Source organism: Danio rerio, chromosome 25 (genome assembly GCF_052040795.2).
Source record: "Danio rerio strain M-AB ecotype USA chromosome 25, GRCz13ab, whole genome shotgun sequence".
Classification (NCBI taxonomy): domain Eukaryota; kingdom Metazoa; phylum Chordata; class Actinopteri; order Cypriniformes; family Danionidae; genus Danio; species Danio rerio.
The window spans coordinates 31,779,637-31,798,341 of NC_141045.1; the positions used below are offsets into that span (position 1 = coordinate 31,779,637).

The window sequence follows — 18,705 nt, forward strand, 5'->3', positions numbered from 1 at the left end:
AGTTGTCTCACTGATCCCAAAATATAGCACATTACAGTAGTCCAATCTTGAAGTAATAAAAGCATGAATTATTTTTTCAAAAATTATTTCTAGATAAAATAGGTTTGACTGTTTTTAAAAGTCGAAGCTGAAAAAAGCAGGATTTGACCACTGCGTTAATCTGCTTATCAAATCTTAAGCCATCATCAAAGATAACACCCAGATTTTTTACACAAGGATTCACAGACAACCCCAATTCACCAAGATCAGCTGGTGCTGTCCTAGAATAAATTGACGAGCTGAACACAATTGTTTCAGTTTTTCTCTCATTAAAATCTAGACAGTTTAAAGACAACCAGGCTTTCACATCTGCAAGGCAAGACATAAGAGTCTCCAGTCCACTAGAATTCTCTTTTAAAGGCAGGTAAATTTGAGTGTCATCTGCATAACAGCGGAAAGACAGACCAAAAACGCCAACCGGCCCTGCAAGGACCGGAATCAGCAATGTTCTTGCTGTGAGGCAACAGTACTAACCACTGGGCCACCATGCTGTCTAATCTAGGTAAAAAAAGGGGGGGGGGGGGAATGGGGGGATTCTTCATGACAAAGATGATTGTGGTATGAAGACTGGTTATTTATAGTGGCTTAGGAATCTTCTGATTGGAGAACCATGTATTAGCTAATGCGGGCCCAGTCGTGATCAATCATAAGTATGTGATCTTCTTGAAATTGTTTTATAAATAAACTTTACAAAATTGAATTTATTGGATTTGGAGAATCAACTGTGGGCCTTTTTTCCTTATATAATAAATGACTTGCATTTCAGAAGACATACAGTAGATTAAACGTAGTAAAAGCATTCATATGTGTCTTTTAGATGCATTCAGTTCTGGGAGGGATTACCAATTCAGTTTCAATTTGATGATGTAGTTTGGCTAATGCCTCGACCACACTAGGTTTAAGCATGCGAAATTCTTTCTGGTGGTTTTGTGGAAGGTGCGGGATTAAACCAGATGATTAGATATTTTAAAAAGTGAGCGATTGGTCCATATTTTAAATTTCTCCACAGAAAGGTTATGTTTTAGTTTTTGACTGGTCGTAGGCAATTATGTGATGCGATTTCGCAGGTCAGAGTTCACTAAGCTTAAACTTTCCAAAGCAGCAAACTGCGAAATTTGTCGAACAAGCTTGCATTTCTGGTCTGCCGCTTTCGTATGTGTATGAATGGAAGTCTATGAGGCAAAAAGTGCAGTGGGACTGCGGCTTAAGAGTATAGGGATTAGAATGTCCAAAACAACATTTCAGATATTTTATAATTTGGTCGTTTCGCTGCAGTTTCAAGAGTTCCCACTTAGCTGATAATTGATTATAAAGCTTGTTTGGCATGCTGTCCTGGGAGAGAGCCATGAGCTCCTGAGATCCTTGAGCCCGGGGCTCCCTCCCATTGCAAGGCGGGAGGGGAGTTTGAGCTCAGGTAGATCTCGAGAACTCTCCTGCTGTAACCAATGAACAGTAAGTGATTGCACTTTTGAGATAACTACATACTAGAAGCATGTCTATGGTGCCGATTTGGTTTAGTCAATTAACTTAATTTGCATGTTTTTGGACGGTGGGAGGAAACCGGGGAACCCGGGGGAAACCCACATGAGCACGGGGAGAATGTGCCAACTCCACACAGAAATGTTTGCTGGTTTGGTAAAGCCTGGAACCAGAGACATTCTTGCTGTGAGGCAACAGTGCTACGCACTGGGCCACCGTGTCACCCATCTAGGAAGAAGGAGGAGCAGGGGTGGAAGGGGGGACTCGAAGATAGCAGTGGAATGAAACCCAGGGTATTTATAGTAGTTTAGGAGTCATCTGATTGGAGCATTGTGAATTGGATAATGCGGATCCAGTCGCTAGCAATCATAAGCACGTGATCCTCTCGAAATTAGTTTATACATAAACTTCACTTGTCCATTAATACCGTCCCACCTCACTTATTTTTCACACGAGTTATTACATCATCTATTAAAATAAAATCTCCACTTGTTTAATGAGCATGCTGAAATTTATTTCGTAATGTTTTTTCATCATAATTGAACCTACAAGTTTCAAAATTTATGAGCATCTTGGCATTCCCAATAAACATTTTATTCGATATTCCAATATGCACATAAAAATAGATGGAGACAAACATATATTGGGAAAGAAACCTCACCAGGAGGCCCTTGTCAACTCTTCTAGTGTATCAAGTACTAAAGAAATGACAAGGATGTTTGAATGTACACTGCAGGCACAGGACATCAACATGACGTCATATTGATTTTGTACCCCATTATACCCCAACGTCATGGAGATGTTGAATTTTGTTTGTAAATGAAAATTGAGTTGTTGTCAGAACCCAACGTCAGGCTGTTGTCAATGTCCAACTTGAAAATCAACCTAAAATCAACCAAATATCAAGGTTTAATCTTGTTACACCTTGACATTGTGTAGATGTTACTACTATGACATCTATCACATGTAGGATTTTGGTCACTTTCCAACACAGACTAAAATCAACCAAATATCAATGTAGTTTGACATCGCTATGGGACATCAAAATAACATTGTTCTTAGATGCTGGATAGACATTGAATTTTGGTCACCTGACGTCATGACCTAAATCGACCTAATATTAACGTTTTATGATGTTGTGTGCCTGCTGAGTAACTACTGAAAAATGAACTTTTTAGTTGAACTACTTGCATCTAAAAAGAACATCATCTCAGTAATGAGAAGAATGCACTAATGGCTTTGCATTAAAAACCTTCATTAAGAAAGTAAATAATCTGAATGAATATGCTTCAGACAAAAATCCCCATTAATTTAATCAAATATTAAGTATTTAGTCCTTATTTCAGTGGTTTAGTAATATATTCCAGCTAAAACCTTCTGTACATTTACATGCTTATTACATGAGTCCATTCATAAGGATACATTAGACCAGGGGTTCTCAACTGGTTTGGCTATGGGACCCACATTTTTACATGGTCATCAAGCCGCAAAATTTTTAGGAACTATAATACAATTTTAGGAATTGTAATTAATTTGTATTTATTTGTTAACATACAAAAGTAGTGACAGATAAATCATAAACAAATCACCAAGACTTACAATATTTTACTGCTGTCATTTAACAAAATGTATCAAATTATAGAAATATTACAAAGTAAAAACGACAAATACTGTAAACAGTGGTTAGGAAAGGAAAGGTTCAGTTACCATTAACTAAACTGAACTGTTAATAAAACATGTTGTCTGGTTTCTAAATGTCATTTTAATTTAGAAGGTCTTGTGCTCTCTTGTGAGAGCACCTCGCTACTTATGACACACTGAGGTTTTAAGTCTTTTTTGTCATCAACATATGTAAATCCATACTTATTCAGGGTCGTACTTGCGCTTCGACATATTTGTTGCTATGATTAAATAAAATTTCACATGTCAAACGGTAGGGTTGTCATGCACGCATTTCAAAATAAAAGTCAAAAGAAGTTAAAAAAATAAAATTTTGTTACAGTGACCCACTTTTGGGCCGGGACCCACCAGTTGAGAAACACTGCATTAGATTGTCCTAATCTCAATCTTTGACTCACAGAGCATTAACACAATGCAGAAGCTAGCAGTAATCTGAATAAATGTTTGGTATCGCTTGTTGGCACGGCTGGAGCAAACTGATCTGCTGCTCTAGGCAAAGGACTGTCACACCACCCTCAACCCGAAAGTGAAAACGAAAGTGACCCGGTCATGAAATGAAGACCAGTGTTTGCCGCCCTCCCTATTTAGGCGGCCACCTAGATCACCTCTATGGACGCGCCGGCCATAATTGTTGGAAAAAAATTGCAATTCCTAGAGGGTCGCAGCTCTTCACAGTTTTGCTCCAACCCTATCAAACAGCTGATCCAAATAATCAAGGTGTTCAAAAGAGTCATGAACACCTGCATTAGTTGGATCAGCTGTGTTTGACCAGGGTTGGAGCAAAACAGTGCAGAGCTGCAGCCCTCCGGGAATTGAGTTTAAGACCTATAAAGCATGCAAATGAAACAAGTCCGATGCTGAACTTTTTAACCTCAAGTAAAGAAACTTATTACCTTGATCATAAATTCAATAATAGTGTCCCCCATAAAGGTAAACATTAGCCATTGCGTTACACCAGTTACAAATGTTTTTCTGTACTTCCAACCCCAAAAACAGTAAGAAATGATCAGTAAAATCATGAATCGCTGTACTGAATTTATATTTTATTCTCATTAAAATGATCTTTTACATCTCAAACAAATTCTCAACATTGAACACGTACAGTTATTATTTCTATCATTCATGTTGTACTTTCTTTTTGAATTAAACCTCAAAATGTATTGGATCACATGTACAAACACAATCAAATGCTATGAATGCTGCTGTTAAAGTCAAAATACTTTTTATAATCCAGGACAATCTGTAAGACAGTGTTTGTAAATGAGGAGCTCCTACATTTTTTTATGACAAACTCAATCCAGAATATAGCATGTTCAAAAGGATTCATTGGCTGATTGTTGTGGAACAATTATGAATGTTTTCTGAATGATTATTTTAGTTTTATGCACTGGATTAAAATAATGAGAAAGTGAAACAATTTCAAATGAGTGATATTTCCAGCCAATATGTCACTCACGCTTTACTTTCTTTCTGAATAAACAAAGGCAAAAATATTTCATTGTATAAACGGTCAGTAAAACAAATACTAAAACCATCAACATTAATGTCAAAATAACATCTATAGACTGATACTCAATCCAGGACATTCTGAAAGACTGTGCCCGTAAATGAGGAGCTCCTTTATTCCTCATGACAAACTCAATCCAGAAGATGGCACGATCAAGAGGTTTCATTGGCTGGTCGTGGTGCAGCTTGGACAGTCTCTGCATGTTCTCTCTGTAAGACGGATTATGCAACACTTCCTTCAACGCCTCCAGAAACACAGCCCTGTCCAAAGTTGCAAATTCTACAATTTTTGCTGTTCCCTTTGCTCGCATCCTGGAGAGATTATCAGGCTGATCAAAAGCTAAAGGAAGGCCTACAATGGGAACCCCGTGATAGATGGCTTCCTGAAGTCCATTGGTGCCTCCATGTGCTACAAACAGTTTAGTTTTAGGATGTCCAAGCAAGTCATTCTGGGGCAGCCAGTTCACAATCAAAGTATTGTTGCCAAGGTTTGCAGGTCGTGGACCTGTGTATCTCCAAATGACTTTTTGAGGCAGTTGAGCGAATGCTGCAGCAATTTCATCATTGAGTTCACTCAGAAGCTGACCAAAAACTGTCCCCAAACTCATCATGATCACCCCATGTTCTCCAGAGCTCTGCACAAACTCCTCAAGATCACCTGGAAGTGGCTTCGCAGGTTTGCACTGGAAGCCTCCCATGTAGACCACATTTGGCATCGTGGGTCGTGGAAACTCAAAAGTAAAATCGTTTCTCATGAGCCAGAGGTCTGCATCCTGAAGAAGCGAGAAGAAATTAACATTGGGGCCAAAATATTTCTGGGTGAGCTCTTGGTAAGGAGAACCAAAGTTCTTGGAATATTTATAGCGAATCATTATATATGTCATCATGTTCATGACTCTCTGACTGAATGTCATCTTGTCCGTTAGTTGTAAGCCTGAAACAGGTACATATGAGAGAGGAGATGGAGCTATATCAAAATGGGCTTCTCCATATACGGTCCAGCGGACATTATACACGAGAGGGAGTCCAAGACGATGTGCTAGTAATACACCACTTCCATAAGCAGGATCCGTCAGGACAACATCATATGCAGCATCTTTAAGAGAATTCATCAAGGTTTCATTTTCAAACAATATTGCTGTCATATTGCAGGATTGCTTATGAGTCTCTGTAACAAAGTGAATCATTTCGTCAGCAAGTGCCATTTCATTCCAAAATGATTTTCCTTGTCTCTGAATTTTCAGTAAGTGAGGGAGGAACTTCTCCATGAAGTCATCATCAAATACCCCGTTGTCCACAGTGATAGAAGTGTAGAGAGGAGACTGTTCCTCAATGTACCAGCTGCTAGAACCTCGGACCACGGTGATACTGTGACCCCTCGAATGTAATTCCACAATAAGGACTTTCATATTGACCCAGTGACTTCCTTCCACAGGAACCACGAGAAGTTTACCAGCGTAAGATCTTGAAAGGACACATAACAGAAGGAACAATCCGAGATGGATGTGGGAATGCATCTTTGCTGCTAACCTTAAATAAGAAAGAATATAACAGAGAATTAAACAAAATAATAATTTATCAAAACTGAGTGGTACATAAATGCCCTGTTATTGCCCTGAAATTTCATAGAATTGTTGCAGGCCTTCATCATGAAACTATTACCAAGGTTTGCAGATCCCAGACCATGGTTAACACTGAAAGGTGTATATAGATGAAAAGCAAAATTGTTTCTAACTTCTCCAAGGAGGTGGAGCTACAACAAAAGAATCTTTACCCTATTTTGTCTAGTGAATATGTAGCACATGAAGATCACAATGTGTCAGTACTTTCTATATTTGCTTTTTAAAATCTTAAGCAAGAGCTATCCTATTCTAAAGTAGCATTCTTTGTGTATGGATCTGTAGTAAAATGGATAGAAACTTCACTGAAACCGTCATGTTTTTCAGTTTTCAGTATCCACACAGTGTAGAGTAAAAACTGCTATTCAGTATATCACCTACTTGAAAATCAGATGACGGGGATAATTTTGACCTTATTAATTGACCCTTGAAGACACAAGCAAAGCTTTAATCCAAAGATGTGGATTAGATTTATTCACAAAATTAGAACATCACATACAATATTTGCCAATTAGGTACCATTACAAAACAATGAATCAACGAGAACAAAATCGTCATGTTCTGATAAATTGGCAGCAAATATCAAAAATGAAAAATAAAATTTGCTTTATAATGAGAATCCACTGTGGGCCTTTTTTCATATATAATAAATGACTTTCATATCAAAAGACACAGTAGATCAAACTCAGCAAACGCAGTCATACCTGGCGTTTGGAGGCACTCAGGACGGGTCTGGGAGGTATTAACAATCCAATTTCAAATTGATGATGGAACTTGGCTAAGGGTATAGGGCAGGGCTATTCAATTAGTTTGTCGGCGGGGCCGGTTCATGAAAAGCATCCAAAACGAAGGGCCAGCGAGATATGACTTGCTATTTTATACACACAACTGCATATAGGAGCCCATATGCTGTATTTGTCCTTAAGACACCCACGTTGGCTTTTCTACATTAAAATGTTAATAAATTGTATTTTGAAACTACATAATATCAGTGCATTGTACAAAAGACTTTTTTTTTCTTTTTTTTACAAGCATTCAAATGTATTTCAGAGCACAACAAAATCAGTGCATTGCTGAAGTAGGCTTTTTCTACATTCAGACACATTCATATGTTGTGTTTACATGCTAAATAACATTAATTCATGTCACATTCATATGCTAAATTTATTTTTGATGTCTTGCTCACACTATGTAGAGGGCCGGAACAAATTGCCTCTGGGGCCAGATTCGGCCTGCGGGCCGTCAATTGAATAGCCCTGGTATAAAGATTAGAATTACTAATACAACATTTCTGATGTTTTACAATTTGGCCATTTAGCTGCAGTATGTTATGCATGTGGTGCAGTATTAATGCCTTCTGACTTCATTGTACTTTAGCCTACAAGCATTTTTATGCACATTTTAAAAATGTATGCACATCTTGGCATATCCATTAAGCATTTTTCATGCAATATTCCAAAATCTGCATGAAATAAGTGGATAGACCTTACCAGGGAGCCATTATCAAGTTTTCCAGTATATCAAGTACCAAAGAAATGACAGTGATGATTGAATGTAACTACTGAACAAGGAACTTCATTTTAATTAAATGGTTTGCATCTAAAAAGAACATCCTCTCAGTAATGAGAAGAGTACACTAATGCCTTTGCATTACCAACCTTCATTATGAACTAGTGATGGGCAGGGCCAGACGGAATCTGCGGACGTTTTTTGCTATTTCTGCGGAGAATTTTGGTAAAAATCTGCAGATTTCTGCGGAATTATTTTGGGAGTATCCAGCGGAGTATCATAACTAAAACTAAAAGTAACAAATTACTGAATAAAAACTGAATAAATTCTGATTTACACATTTACTCAAGTAAATAAACAGAATTAATAATGGGCTAAAAATCTGCAGAAATCGGCGGAATTCTGCGGAAAATCTGCAAAAAGTCGGCGAAATTCTGCGCGCGCAGATTCCGTGTGAGCCTAGTGATGGGTCGTTCATGAACGATTCGTTCATCCGCGCGTGTGCACATTTGTGCAGGTAGTATCGTTAATTTCAAGTCTTCATCACATTGGCAGAAGCCAATCATATGCGTTTAGAGCCGGAAAAAGAATTGATCCGCTCACCTCTCTAGTCCTCTATCAGGTCTGAGTCACACGTTCTTCACGACTCAATCATACGCGTTTTGAGGCGGAAAAAGAATTGATCCGCTCACCTCTCTAGTCCTCTATCAGGTCTGAGTCACACGTTCTTCACGACTCAATCATACGCGTTTTGAGGCGGAAAAAGAATTGAACCGCTCATCTCCCGAGTCCTCGGGTTTGAGTCATTCTGTCACGTGATGAACGAACGGTCATGGCTTCTATCGGCTTAGACTGTGCATTGATTAAGATTATATGTGACTGTCAGTGTAACGTAAATTAACCCCTGACATTTGAAGACATGAAGAGGTGAGCTGAGCAAGGAGACAACAATACCTTCATAGACAAAACAGCAGGTAAACATTGAATTATTATTTTCTCCTTCTTATATCCTATTTATGACTTATTTGTCGTGCAATCAACCCTTTGGGCTAGTTGTAGATGTGTTTAGAAGCAATTCGTAACATTTTAAAGGGTCACGAAACACCAAAACACATTTTTTGAGCTGTTGACAGTCGTATATGAGTCCCACACTGCTAAAAACACTATTAGGACACCTATATTTCACTAAAAAGTGTAAATTGGTTGTTTTTGCGTTATTTCAAGCAAATTCGTACTTCCGGTTTGAAACTAATTTTTGAAGCTGCGTCACGGTCATGACATAATAGCGTTGTATTCCAGCGTGCAGACTGGGCGTCTGTGCCAGAGTGAGTCTTATTACGTCTTACAGTGTGATGCATTAATGCATGAGTAAGGCTTGGTTCAAACCAATCAGTGTGCTCTATTGTGCAACTTCATTAATATTCATTAGTGTCACAGTGTTTTCACGACAGAGACGCCACGTTGTGTTGGCAAAACAAGCGTGAAGTGTTGCTTTTATAGTTTGCTGCCGTTAAGTTTTGTTTTCATTTTCTCTCTGTGAGAGCGCAGCTGGAGTCACGTGTGAATTAACAGTGTACGCGACGCTCGACAACAATAACTTACGTGTCTAAGGAGGATTATTGTTTACCTGAGAGCTGTTCTCATCTCCAAACGCTGAGATCCAGATTCGCTTGTAGTCTTCTCTAAATAAAGACGCAGCTCTAGTTGCTGGTGATTGTCCTGTCTCTACAGATTTGGTAAGTGAGCGACCAGTGCTCTTTGTTTATTCAGTTTGCTCGTATCGAACTAAGTTAACTATTGCACCGAGTCACCGAGTGTAAACACGTTAGCATCACAACCAAACTTTAACCTCGTGTAGGGTTTTTACCGCATTTAGTGACCGGAATAACACACGCGGCTTTCTGACGCTACCTGCTGTGTGCATCTAAGTTTCCGGGAAATGCGGAGGTTTTTTTTCTCTCATTCGCCGTGCGGTATCAAACATTGCATGAAAAATACACGCTTAGAGCAGTTCCTCGAATCAAATAACTTGTTTGTCGCGAGGGGCATGAATGAATTCCCTGAATGAAAGAGCCAAACTGCAGTTAAAGTCCAACATTTAATAATTTGGCAAATAATTCGACTACAGATGTCCATGTAGGTTAAACACCATCACTTTCTCCTGTCTGTGTATTTTGACTCTGAAACTCGCGCGTGCCCAAATAGACACTCCCACACCATCCCACTTTAGTTCCTCCGACACTCCCCCCTAAACAGAGCTGGACACACCCACTTTTCTGACTTTTTCCACAGTAGAGGTGTGAAAACACCCTGCTGAAACGAGGGGGTTTCATGGCCCTTTAATAATATTTTGGCAAATTGAACCAAATGAATGAAATGACTCGAAAAAAGATTCGTTCATCTCGATGAACGAGACTCAAAGATCCTTGTCAGCAAAATGATCCGAACTTCCCATCACTATTATGAACGTATATAACCAGAATTAATATGCTACAGAAAAAAAAAAACATTAATTTCCTAAAATTCTAAGCATTTAGTCTTTACTTTAGTTGGTTAGTAATACATTACTTCCTAAACCTAATTACTGAGTTCATGCAGAAGGATAAATCACACTGTAATCTTAATCTTTGACTTTCAGAGCATTCACACAAAGCAGAAGCTAGTTGTAGTCTGTTTGTTGCCTGTTGACAATCGGCTGATGCTAAACCTTCAGTTTAGGGACAATTGTGAATTTGTTCTGAATGATCATTTTTGTTTTATGCACTGGATTAAAATATGCTTCCTAAATACAAAAATTTCATTTGAACTGATATTAAGCCAATATGTCACTCACGCTTTACTTTCTTTCTAAATACACAAAGGCAAAAATATTTAATTGTATAACCAATCATCAATGCAAATACAAAACCCGTCACCATTAATGTCAGAATAACATCTATAGAGTGGTACTCAATCCAGGACATTCTGAAAGACTGTGTCCGTAAATGAGGAGCTCCTTTGTTCCTCATGACAAACTCGATCCAGAACATGGCACGATCAAGAGGTTTCAATGGCTGGTCGTGGTGCAGCTTGGACAGTCTCTGCATGTTCTCTCTGTAAGACGGATTATACAAAACCTCCTTTAATGCTTCCAGAAACACAGTCTTGTCCAAAGTTGCAATGTCTACAATCTTTGCTGTCCCTTTTGCTTCCATTCTGAAGAGATTATCAGGCTGATCGAAAACTAAAGGTAGACCCAAGATGGGCACTCCATGGTAGATGGCTTCCTGAATTCCGTTGGTTCCTCCATGTGCCACAAATACTTTAATCTGGGGATGTCCGAGCAGGTCATTCTGAGGGAGCCATTCTACAAGTAAGGTGTTGTTACCAAGAGTCACAGGTCGTGGTCCTGTATACCTCCAGATCACTTTTTGAGGAAGCTCCGCAAAAGCCGCTGCTATGTCATCAGTCATATCTTGTGGAAGCTGAGCAATGAGAGTGCCTAAAGACATGACAATGACTCCATGCTCTCCCGAGCTTTCCACAAACTTTTCAAGATCATTTGGAAGCGGCTTGGCAGGTTTACACTGGAAACCACTCATATAGACAATATTGGGCATTGTAGGTCGTGGAAACTCAAAGGTAAAGTCATTCCTCATGAGCCAAATATCTGCATCCTGGAAAAGTGAGAAATATGTAACATTGGGGCCAAAATGTTTGTGACAGAAAGGCGCATAGATGGGTTCAACCATGATTTGCATCTGGATCTGGCTGATTAAGTATATCAAAACGTTCTTGACACGTTGAAGGAAGGACATCTTGTCTGTAAGCTCTACTCCTGGAACAGGGATATAAGACAGAGGAGAAGGGGCAATAGCGAAATGTCCTTCTCCCTGAATTGTCCACCGAACATTAAAAACTAAAGGAATATTAAACTTATAAGCTAGGATTGGACCACCTCCTACAGCGGGGTCTGCTAGCACCACATCAAATTTAGCATCTTGGATGGAGTTCATAACTTTTTCGTCTTCTAACATTCTGTCCATCATCTGCAACATATCTTCATGCATGGTTTTAAACTTCATCATGATTTCAAACTCCAGACGAACACGGTTCAAAACAAAATACCCTCCTCTTTTAATTTCCAAGAGACGGTTGATCAATAAACCACTAAACTCCTCATCAAATCCTCCTGTGTTTGGAATTGTGATGGAACTGTAGAAAGGAGACTCCTCTTTGATATACCAACTGTTGGAAGGTCTTACCACAGTCACATTGTGACCTTTCCTATGCAGTTCCTCAATAAGGACCTTCATGTTCACCCAGTGACTTCCATCTAGTGGAAATACCAGCACTTTACCACCGTATGTTCCAGATAATACACATAAAAGAGAAAACAAACAGAGACGTGCTGAATGATGCATCTTTGCACGCGACCTTTGAAAACAAAAGAGAAGAAATCAATGAATGGTTTATATAGAGTGATTTTTTTAAAGTGAAGAAATTATAAGAGCACACAATCCCTATAGTATTCCTGTTCTCTATTGCAGATGTCTCCAAAATCATCCTGTCCGACCACCCGTTTGGTTTTCCAATTCCATCTCATCTTCTTAAACCATTTGTTCTGTTGTCCTCAAATCAACACATCTCTTTATACTGATCTTTTTCTCACTTCTTGTAAGCAGTTTTGGATTACCCAACTGTTTAAGAAACATACTAAAAACCCAGTTGCCCTGCTGAAAAATCCAGCTTAAACCAGCCTAGGCTGGTTGGCTGGTTTTAGCTGGTCGACCAGGCTGGTTTTAGAGGGGTTTTGGCCATTTCCAGGCTGGTTTCCAGCCATTTCCAGCCTGGTCTTAGCTGGTCAGGCTGGGAGATGACCAGCTAAAACCAGCTTGACCAGCCTAGCCAAGCTGGGAGTCCAGCTATATCCAGCTTAAACCAGGCTGGTCAAGCTGGTTTTAGCTGGATTTGGTCAACCAGCTAAAACCAGCCAAGCAGCCTAGGCTGGTTTAAGCTGAATTTTTTAGCAGGGAGCTCAATCCTGTTCCTGGAGATCAACCTTCCTGCAGATTTCAGTTGCTACCCATATCAAACACACCTGCCTGTAATTATTAAGTGGTGTTCAGGTCCTAATTAATTGGTTCAGGTGTGTTTGATATGGGTAGCAACTGAAATCTGCAGAAAGGTAGATCTCCAGGAACAGGATTGAGCACCCCTGCTTTAGAGAGTTATGTTGATATTTGCTTTTTGTCACAATGAACAATCCAAATATTTCATTGCATTTATATAGTGAGGGCACCTTGCAGATTTGGATCTCCTAAACTCTCACCAGTGTGAAGCTTCCACCGTGATAATACACAATTGCAGTCATTCTGCACCAGACCTGAACCCAGCTTATTGATGGAGAAGAGTGTTCTGAGCTAGATGATATTGGAAGAGTTAAGCAGCCATGATGGACAGTGACCAGTGGGCATCTTTGGCCAGGATGCCAGGGACAGAGCCCTACCCTTTTTTGAATGACATCCTGGGATTAGTAATGACAATTAAGATTCAGGAACCTTGGTTTATGGCTTATTGAAGGATGGTGCTCATTGCCAGCATAGTATCCCTGTAATTATACCAACGCAGGCTCACTTTGAAAATGTGCCTTTGTATACATTTCTGGAGAGCACAAGTTATGTAGCTCACTATGCATGGCTGCATTTTGTCTTTAAAACAAATGCTACGGGGTGGTATGATGCTGCTTCTGTTTCTTTTTTGCACAACCAGCTGACCGCTTACCTCTGTGTGAACAGCATTTTCACTGTTACAAGTGTGCCTGGTGGCTCAACACATACGCCGGCGGACTTAAGAGAGGAGTTGACTGTGATGACAGGGTTTGAGTCTGGTGAAGAACAGTTCCAGAAAGCAGGTAAAATAAAAGTTTTAAAAAATTAAAATAAACGAGGAGTTGACCGCGACGACAGGGTTTGAGTCCGGTGAAGAACAATTCCAGAAAACAGGTAAAACAAAAACAAAAGCAAAAAAATTGCTCATTATAGAATAGAGAATGACTTTAATGTAGACATGCAGTTAATCCAAACGTGCAAGTCATTAATTGACGACGCTTTGAAGTGACGCTAAAGATACGAGAAAGTGTCTTTTCACTTGATTCGATTCCTCGGTCCTTCAGTCTTTTCCTTGCGTCCTTCCCTCGTATCCCGGTAGGGTGGAAACACGAGGAAAGAAAGCAAGGAAAGGAAACGAGGATGCACAAATAAGAAATGAGAAGCACCCGAGCTCTCATCAGCAGTGAACTCCGTCTCCAATCGGCGCACAGGGACAAAAGTAAATAAATAGCCTAAATTAAACGCACTGTACTATACAAATTTTTTTATTGTAGCCTAATAGAAAACGCATTGACACATCATTTCAACATGCTGCTATTTAGCCTACTCCTAAATGCCTATTTTACTTTATTTTTTAGTAAATAGATATAATAATAAGTCATTTACATTATAGCCTAATAATGTTTACATTTGTAGTTGTCCATAGCAACCCCAAAAACGTACCTGCTTGCCTTGCACATCTAATTAATGGGCACAGTTTTTCGACTATTTATTTATTTATTTATTTATTTATTTTTTGCTGTGGATGTTATTGAGCTTGTAGAAATCGGAAACAACACCAGTTCTGCGACACAGATGAACCTTTATTTATATCTCTATCAGACAATACCTATTTTATTTGCCAAAAGAAACAACAGGCAGTAAAAAAATATTAACATAAATATCTTAATGTAGGCATAGGCTATAGTCGCATGCTTTGGCAAACAGTTGAAATTTTTTTTAATAAAAACGTCATATCGTGCCTAAGCCTTATAGGCTCAGTCACCCCCACAATTAGAAATTAAATTAGAAAAATAGATTTGCCATCCCTCTTTGAGCGAACATAAAGTCTGTCCAGGCTAAGTGCATGTATGACAGTGTCAGGATTCAGACGGGAGCGCCTGCATAGCCACTATAATGCGCCCTGCTGCACTGAAGGAGCGCTCGCTCGCAGCACTTGTTGCTGAAATGCATATAATTCTCTTGGAAAGGTGCTGCAGTCGTGGGAATGACTGGCTTTATTTCTCCCTAAAGGAAAGTAGATTTTCCTCTGCTGATCCGTCTATACGGAAGTTTGTAGAGGTATACTTCTGTACTTCATCCAGAATTAGTGTATCCGATTCCTCCTCCCATTCTGTGAAGTCAGTCCTAGGCTTTTTCGTTGGTGCGCCAGCTATGCCTATAAAAACAGTACAACCGCCCGCCACCCGCCCGAATTTAATTAAAATATTATTTTTTCGTAACGTCATCCGCCCGATCCGCGGTTTATCCGCGGAGTCCGCGGCTATAACCTCCAACCGCGCATCTCTAATCTGTGCTTTTGAAAACAATATCGGTTGGGTTTAGGGAACGGAGTGGGTGCAGTTAATTGGTTGGTAAATCAGTCGACAGTGGTCTCTGGTGGATTTAGTCAAGAAGAACAGGTGTGAATGGCACTTGCAAGAGAAATTTGAGATCTGAAAAAGCGAACACAGCAACTTAAGGCTGATTTATACTTCTGCGTCAAACGCCGGCGTATGCGTATCACTGACGTGCACCTCTCAAAAAATCTAACTACACGATCGCAACTAAGCGTAGCACAAGCTCTGTGATTGGTCGGCTTGGTAGCGCTGACGTGTCTGGGCGGGACCGAGAGCCGCGCGAATGGTGCGAGCCAATGGAGCAATTGTTTACAAGTGTGGAGTCCCGTGAAGGAGCTCCGGATGGAAAGTTTTGTTTTGTTTTGTGTTTACCTCATAGTTAAAGTTATTGCACGTCCGCCAGTTCCTGCCACAAAACGAGTTTGAGCCACTTGTACATCCAGGAAGCGTTCAGAAAAAAAAGCAGCGAAGAAACTCGACACAGAGGAACATTTACACCTCACTGCCAACTAGCGTTTCGGAAGTGTTAATGCAGACCAACAGAGACAGCGCGCAGAAGTATAAATGCACAGCTACGCGCATTGCATGCGCCGTGGGTTACGCCGGTTACTTGACGCAGAAGTATAAACCAGGCTTTATGGTGGATTTGCAAAAACTGCGTACGTAAAAATAATGAGCCTGTTGAATTATACTGGGCACTAGGGCCCACATAGACCATAGAGTGAATACCACTGCTGGCCCAGCAGCACCTAGTTTTCCCATGATCTTCCTACCAGGCATACAAGACAACCCTATAACTTTAGTGGGCCATCATGTGAGAGCTACAGACAGCTAGAACAGCAGGTGCCTACATTGCAGCATCTAGTTAAAGGGATGCCTCAAGGCTCAATTCTTGGACCACTTCTTCTGCTGGTCGTATATTTAGATTATCTTCAAAATTTTGATTTCACTAATTCCATTCAAGAAGTGAAACCTGTATAATGTGTACATTCATTCCACAGACTGATATATTTCAAGTGTTTGTTTCTTTTAATATTGATAATTTTGATGACAACTAATGAAAACGTCTCAGGCTATACATGTAACCACGGTTCCTTGAAGTGATCGAGATGCTGTGTTTGAGTGTCTCTATTCGGAGCCACAATGGGATGCCATACCTCTCTTATAACCTTCTGAAGCACAGATGAAATCAATCGAATGCAATTGGCGGGATGTACAGTGCATGTGTGACGTCAGACCAAAAGTATAAAAGCACTACGCAGACAATGAACTTCAGCTTAAACCTCTCAAACAGAGCACACCAGTCATGAAAAAGTATGACAAAGCAACGCAGCATCTCGTTCCCTTCAGGAAACTATGGTTATATGCGTATACATATATATATATATATATATATATATATATATATATATATATATATATATATATATATATATATATATATATACACATATATATATATATATATATATATATATATATATATATATATATATATATATGTATATATATATATATATATATATGTATGTATATATATATATATATATATATATATATATATATACATACATATATACATACATACATACATACATACATACATACATACATACATACATACAAAAACAAAGGAGCAAAGGATTCTTTCAGCAACCTAAAACATGAACAAACTGCCAGGTTTAACTTATACCATTACCTTTTGGACTATTATGAATCCGGAATGACAGAATTACTTTCTAACAAGAGCTTACATGTGCTGCTGAAGATTAAAGATACAAATGAGAGGATTGCATTGATTGGACTATATGTTGTTTTTGAGCCAAAAAATATTGACTAATTTTATGCTGTGTGCCGTCTTTCTGTACTTGGTAACATATCAGAGAGTGTTAGGGTCTGTATGTGTTCATATATGTTGCATTTATTTATTTATTTGCTATAATCGCAGATGTTATAATAGGCTCTTTTGCCTTAATTTCGCTATTTATTTTAGTAATGAACATGTATACACAAGTGTTAGTATATAAAGCCTCTGTTTTGTGAGAAGTGCTTCTCTCTATGTAAGAGAGACTCATCCAGCTTTACTTTGACATTTCCTCGAGTAAGAATGACGTTGACTGAAACTTTGTTGTACACCACGCCCACCAAAACAGTACCACTGGTAGCCTTTTAGCAGTGGAAATGCGAGCCTGATAAAGGTGACCCGTACCATACCACTCAGTGAAAAAAGGTTAAAAGTATATTAACAGGCATCCGTCTTAAATTCTTTGCTTGATTTCATTATTTGAGCTCCATTTTCTCAGCTTTAATGTACTGAACGCGCCAAACTGAACAACCAATCAGTTCTATTTTTTTCCAATAAAGCAGTTTTGTAATATACTCTGACATGATGATCCCAGAACTTGCACTTTGAAACCAGTTTTTAAAAAGCTGCCATTTTCAGGTCTCCAAAAATCAATGTGGTCACAAAAACAGAAAAAACTGTGTACATTTGGTTGCAGCAGAACATCTTGTCCATTGTGCATCAGAATCACATGACAAATAAGTACTCCATATTTCACACTCAACGTTACACAATCTTTTAATACTCATGCTTTAAAATCTACATGTTCACTCCAACATGCTAAAATAACTTTGTGTGCGCATTCACCCTTTAAAACCATCATAAAAATAAAAAAAATAAAAACATTTGACACTTTTTACTCACATTTATCACAATAACGTAATAGGCAGATGCTGAATTTTTCAAATCTCATATATGATAGAGCGATAAGAGTGTTATTCTCAGATATTACGTAAAGAAGAGCAAAATGTAAACCTCAAATCCTACATATAGACTGACAGAAAAAAAGTCTTCTTTGCCAAATCAGATTTTGAAAATTAAATAATGTTTTAAATCTCACCTGACAACCAGCAAGTACTGCTTGAATTTCCCCTCAGCGCAATGTAGCTTCCGAAACCTTCAGCACATTTATAATGCAATGCATTTACAAGCTTTTCAACTGCATTCAGGTGAAAGGTTCCTTTGAACGTGAACACAGCAAAAGCCTATCAGGTGCCTTCAGGCAGAACAGTTAAATAATGCCATCGTAATATGGGTCAAAGATCTCTGAACACATTTTGAACTATAAACAGTCGAACATCATAGTGTTTAAAGAAATGTGTTAAGATTTTACTTTCGATGAAAATAATAATTGATTTCGCATCACACACATGCCAGAAGTCCACATGATACCTCAGATGAAATGTCTGCTTTTGTAAAAGCATCATGCTACACTCCCACCATCAGGACATTCCAGGGACAAACTGTACCAAATGAGTGATATTGTGCAAGCTGGTTAAATAATGGAAAGAAAAAAAGGGAAACCTGAGCTTGTTCTTCTTTTGTGTTTAACAGAAGCTTTAACAGGTTTAAAACAAGTAAAGAGTACATAAAATATGATA

The 18,705-nt window shown here is 38.9% G+C and overlaps 3 protein-coding genes across 3 annotated transcripts in view; all 3 read right to left on the minus strand.

The window, feature by feature from the left end:
- parp6b (poly (ADP-ribose) polymerase family, member 6b) overlaps positions 1-18,705 on the minus strand; it is a 549,184-nt gene that overhangs the window by 306,839 nt on the left and 223,640 nt on the right. The gene's annotated exons all lie outside the window — the stretch shown is intronic.
- ugt5a2 (UDP glucuronosyltransferase 5 family, polypeptide A2) lies at positions 4,221-18,520 on the minus strand. The gene is given in 2 exon segments (NM_001076723.3): positions 4,221-6,234; positions 18,165-18,520. A coding segment is annotated over 1 exon segment (1,575 nt). The 5' UTR covers positions 6,222-6,234; positions 18,165-18,520; the 3' UTR covers positions 4,221-4,646.
- ugt5a1 (UDP glucuronosyltransferase 5 family, polypeptide A1) lies at positions 10,628-18,520 on the minus strand. Its single transcript, NM_001037420.3, is given in 2 exon segments — positions 10,628-12,248; positions 18,165-18,520. A coding segment is annotated over 1 exon segment (1,578 nt). The 5' UTR covers positions 12,236-12,248; positions 18,165-18,520; the 3' UTR covers positions 10,628-10,657.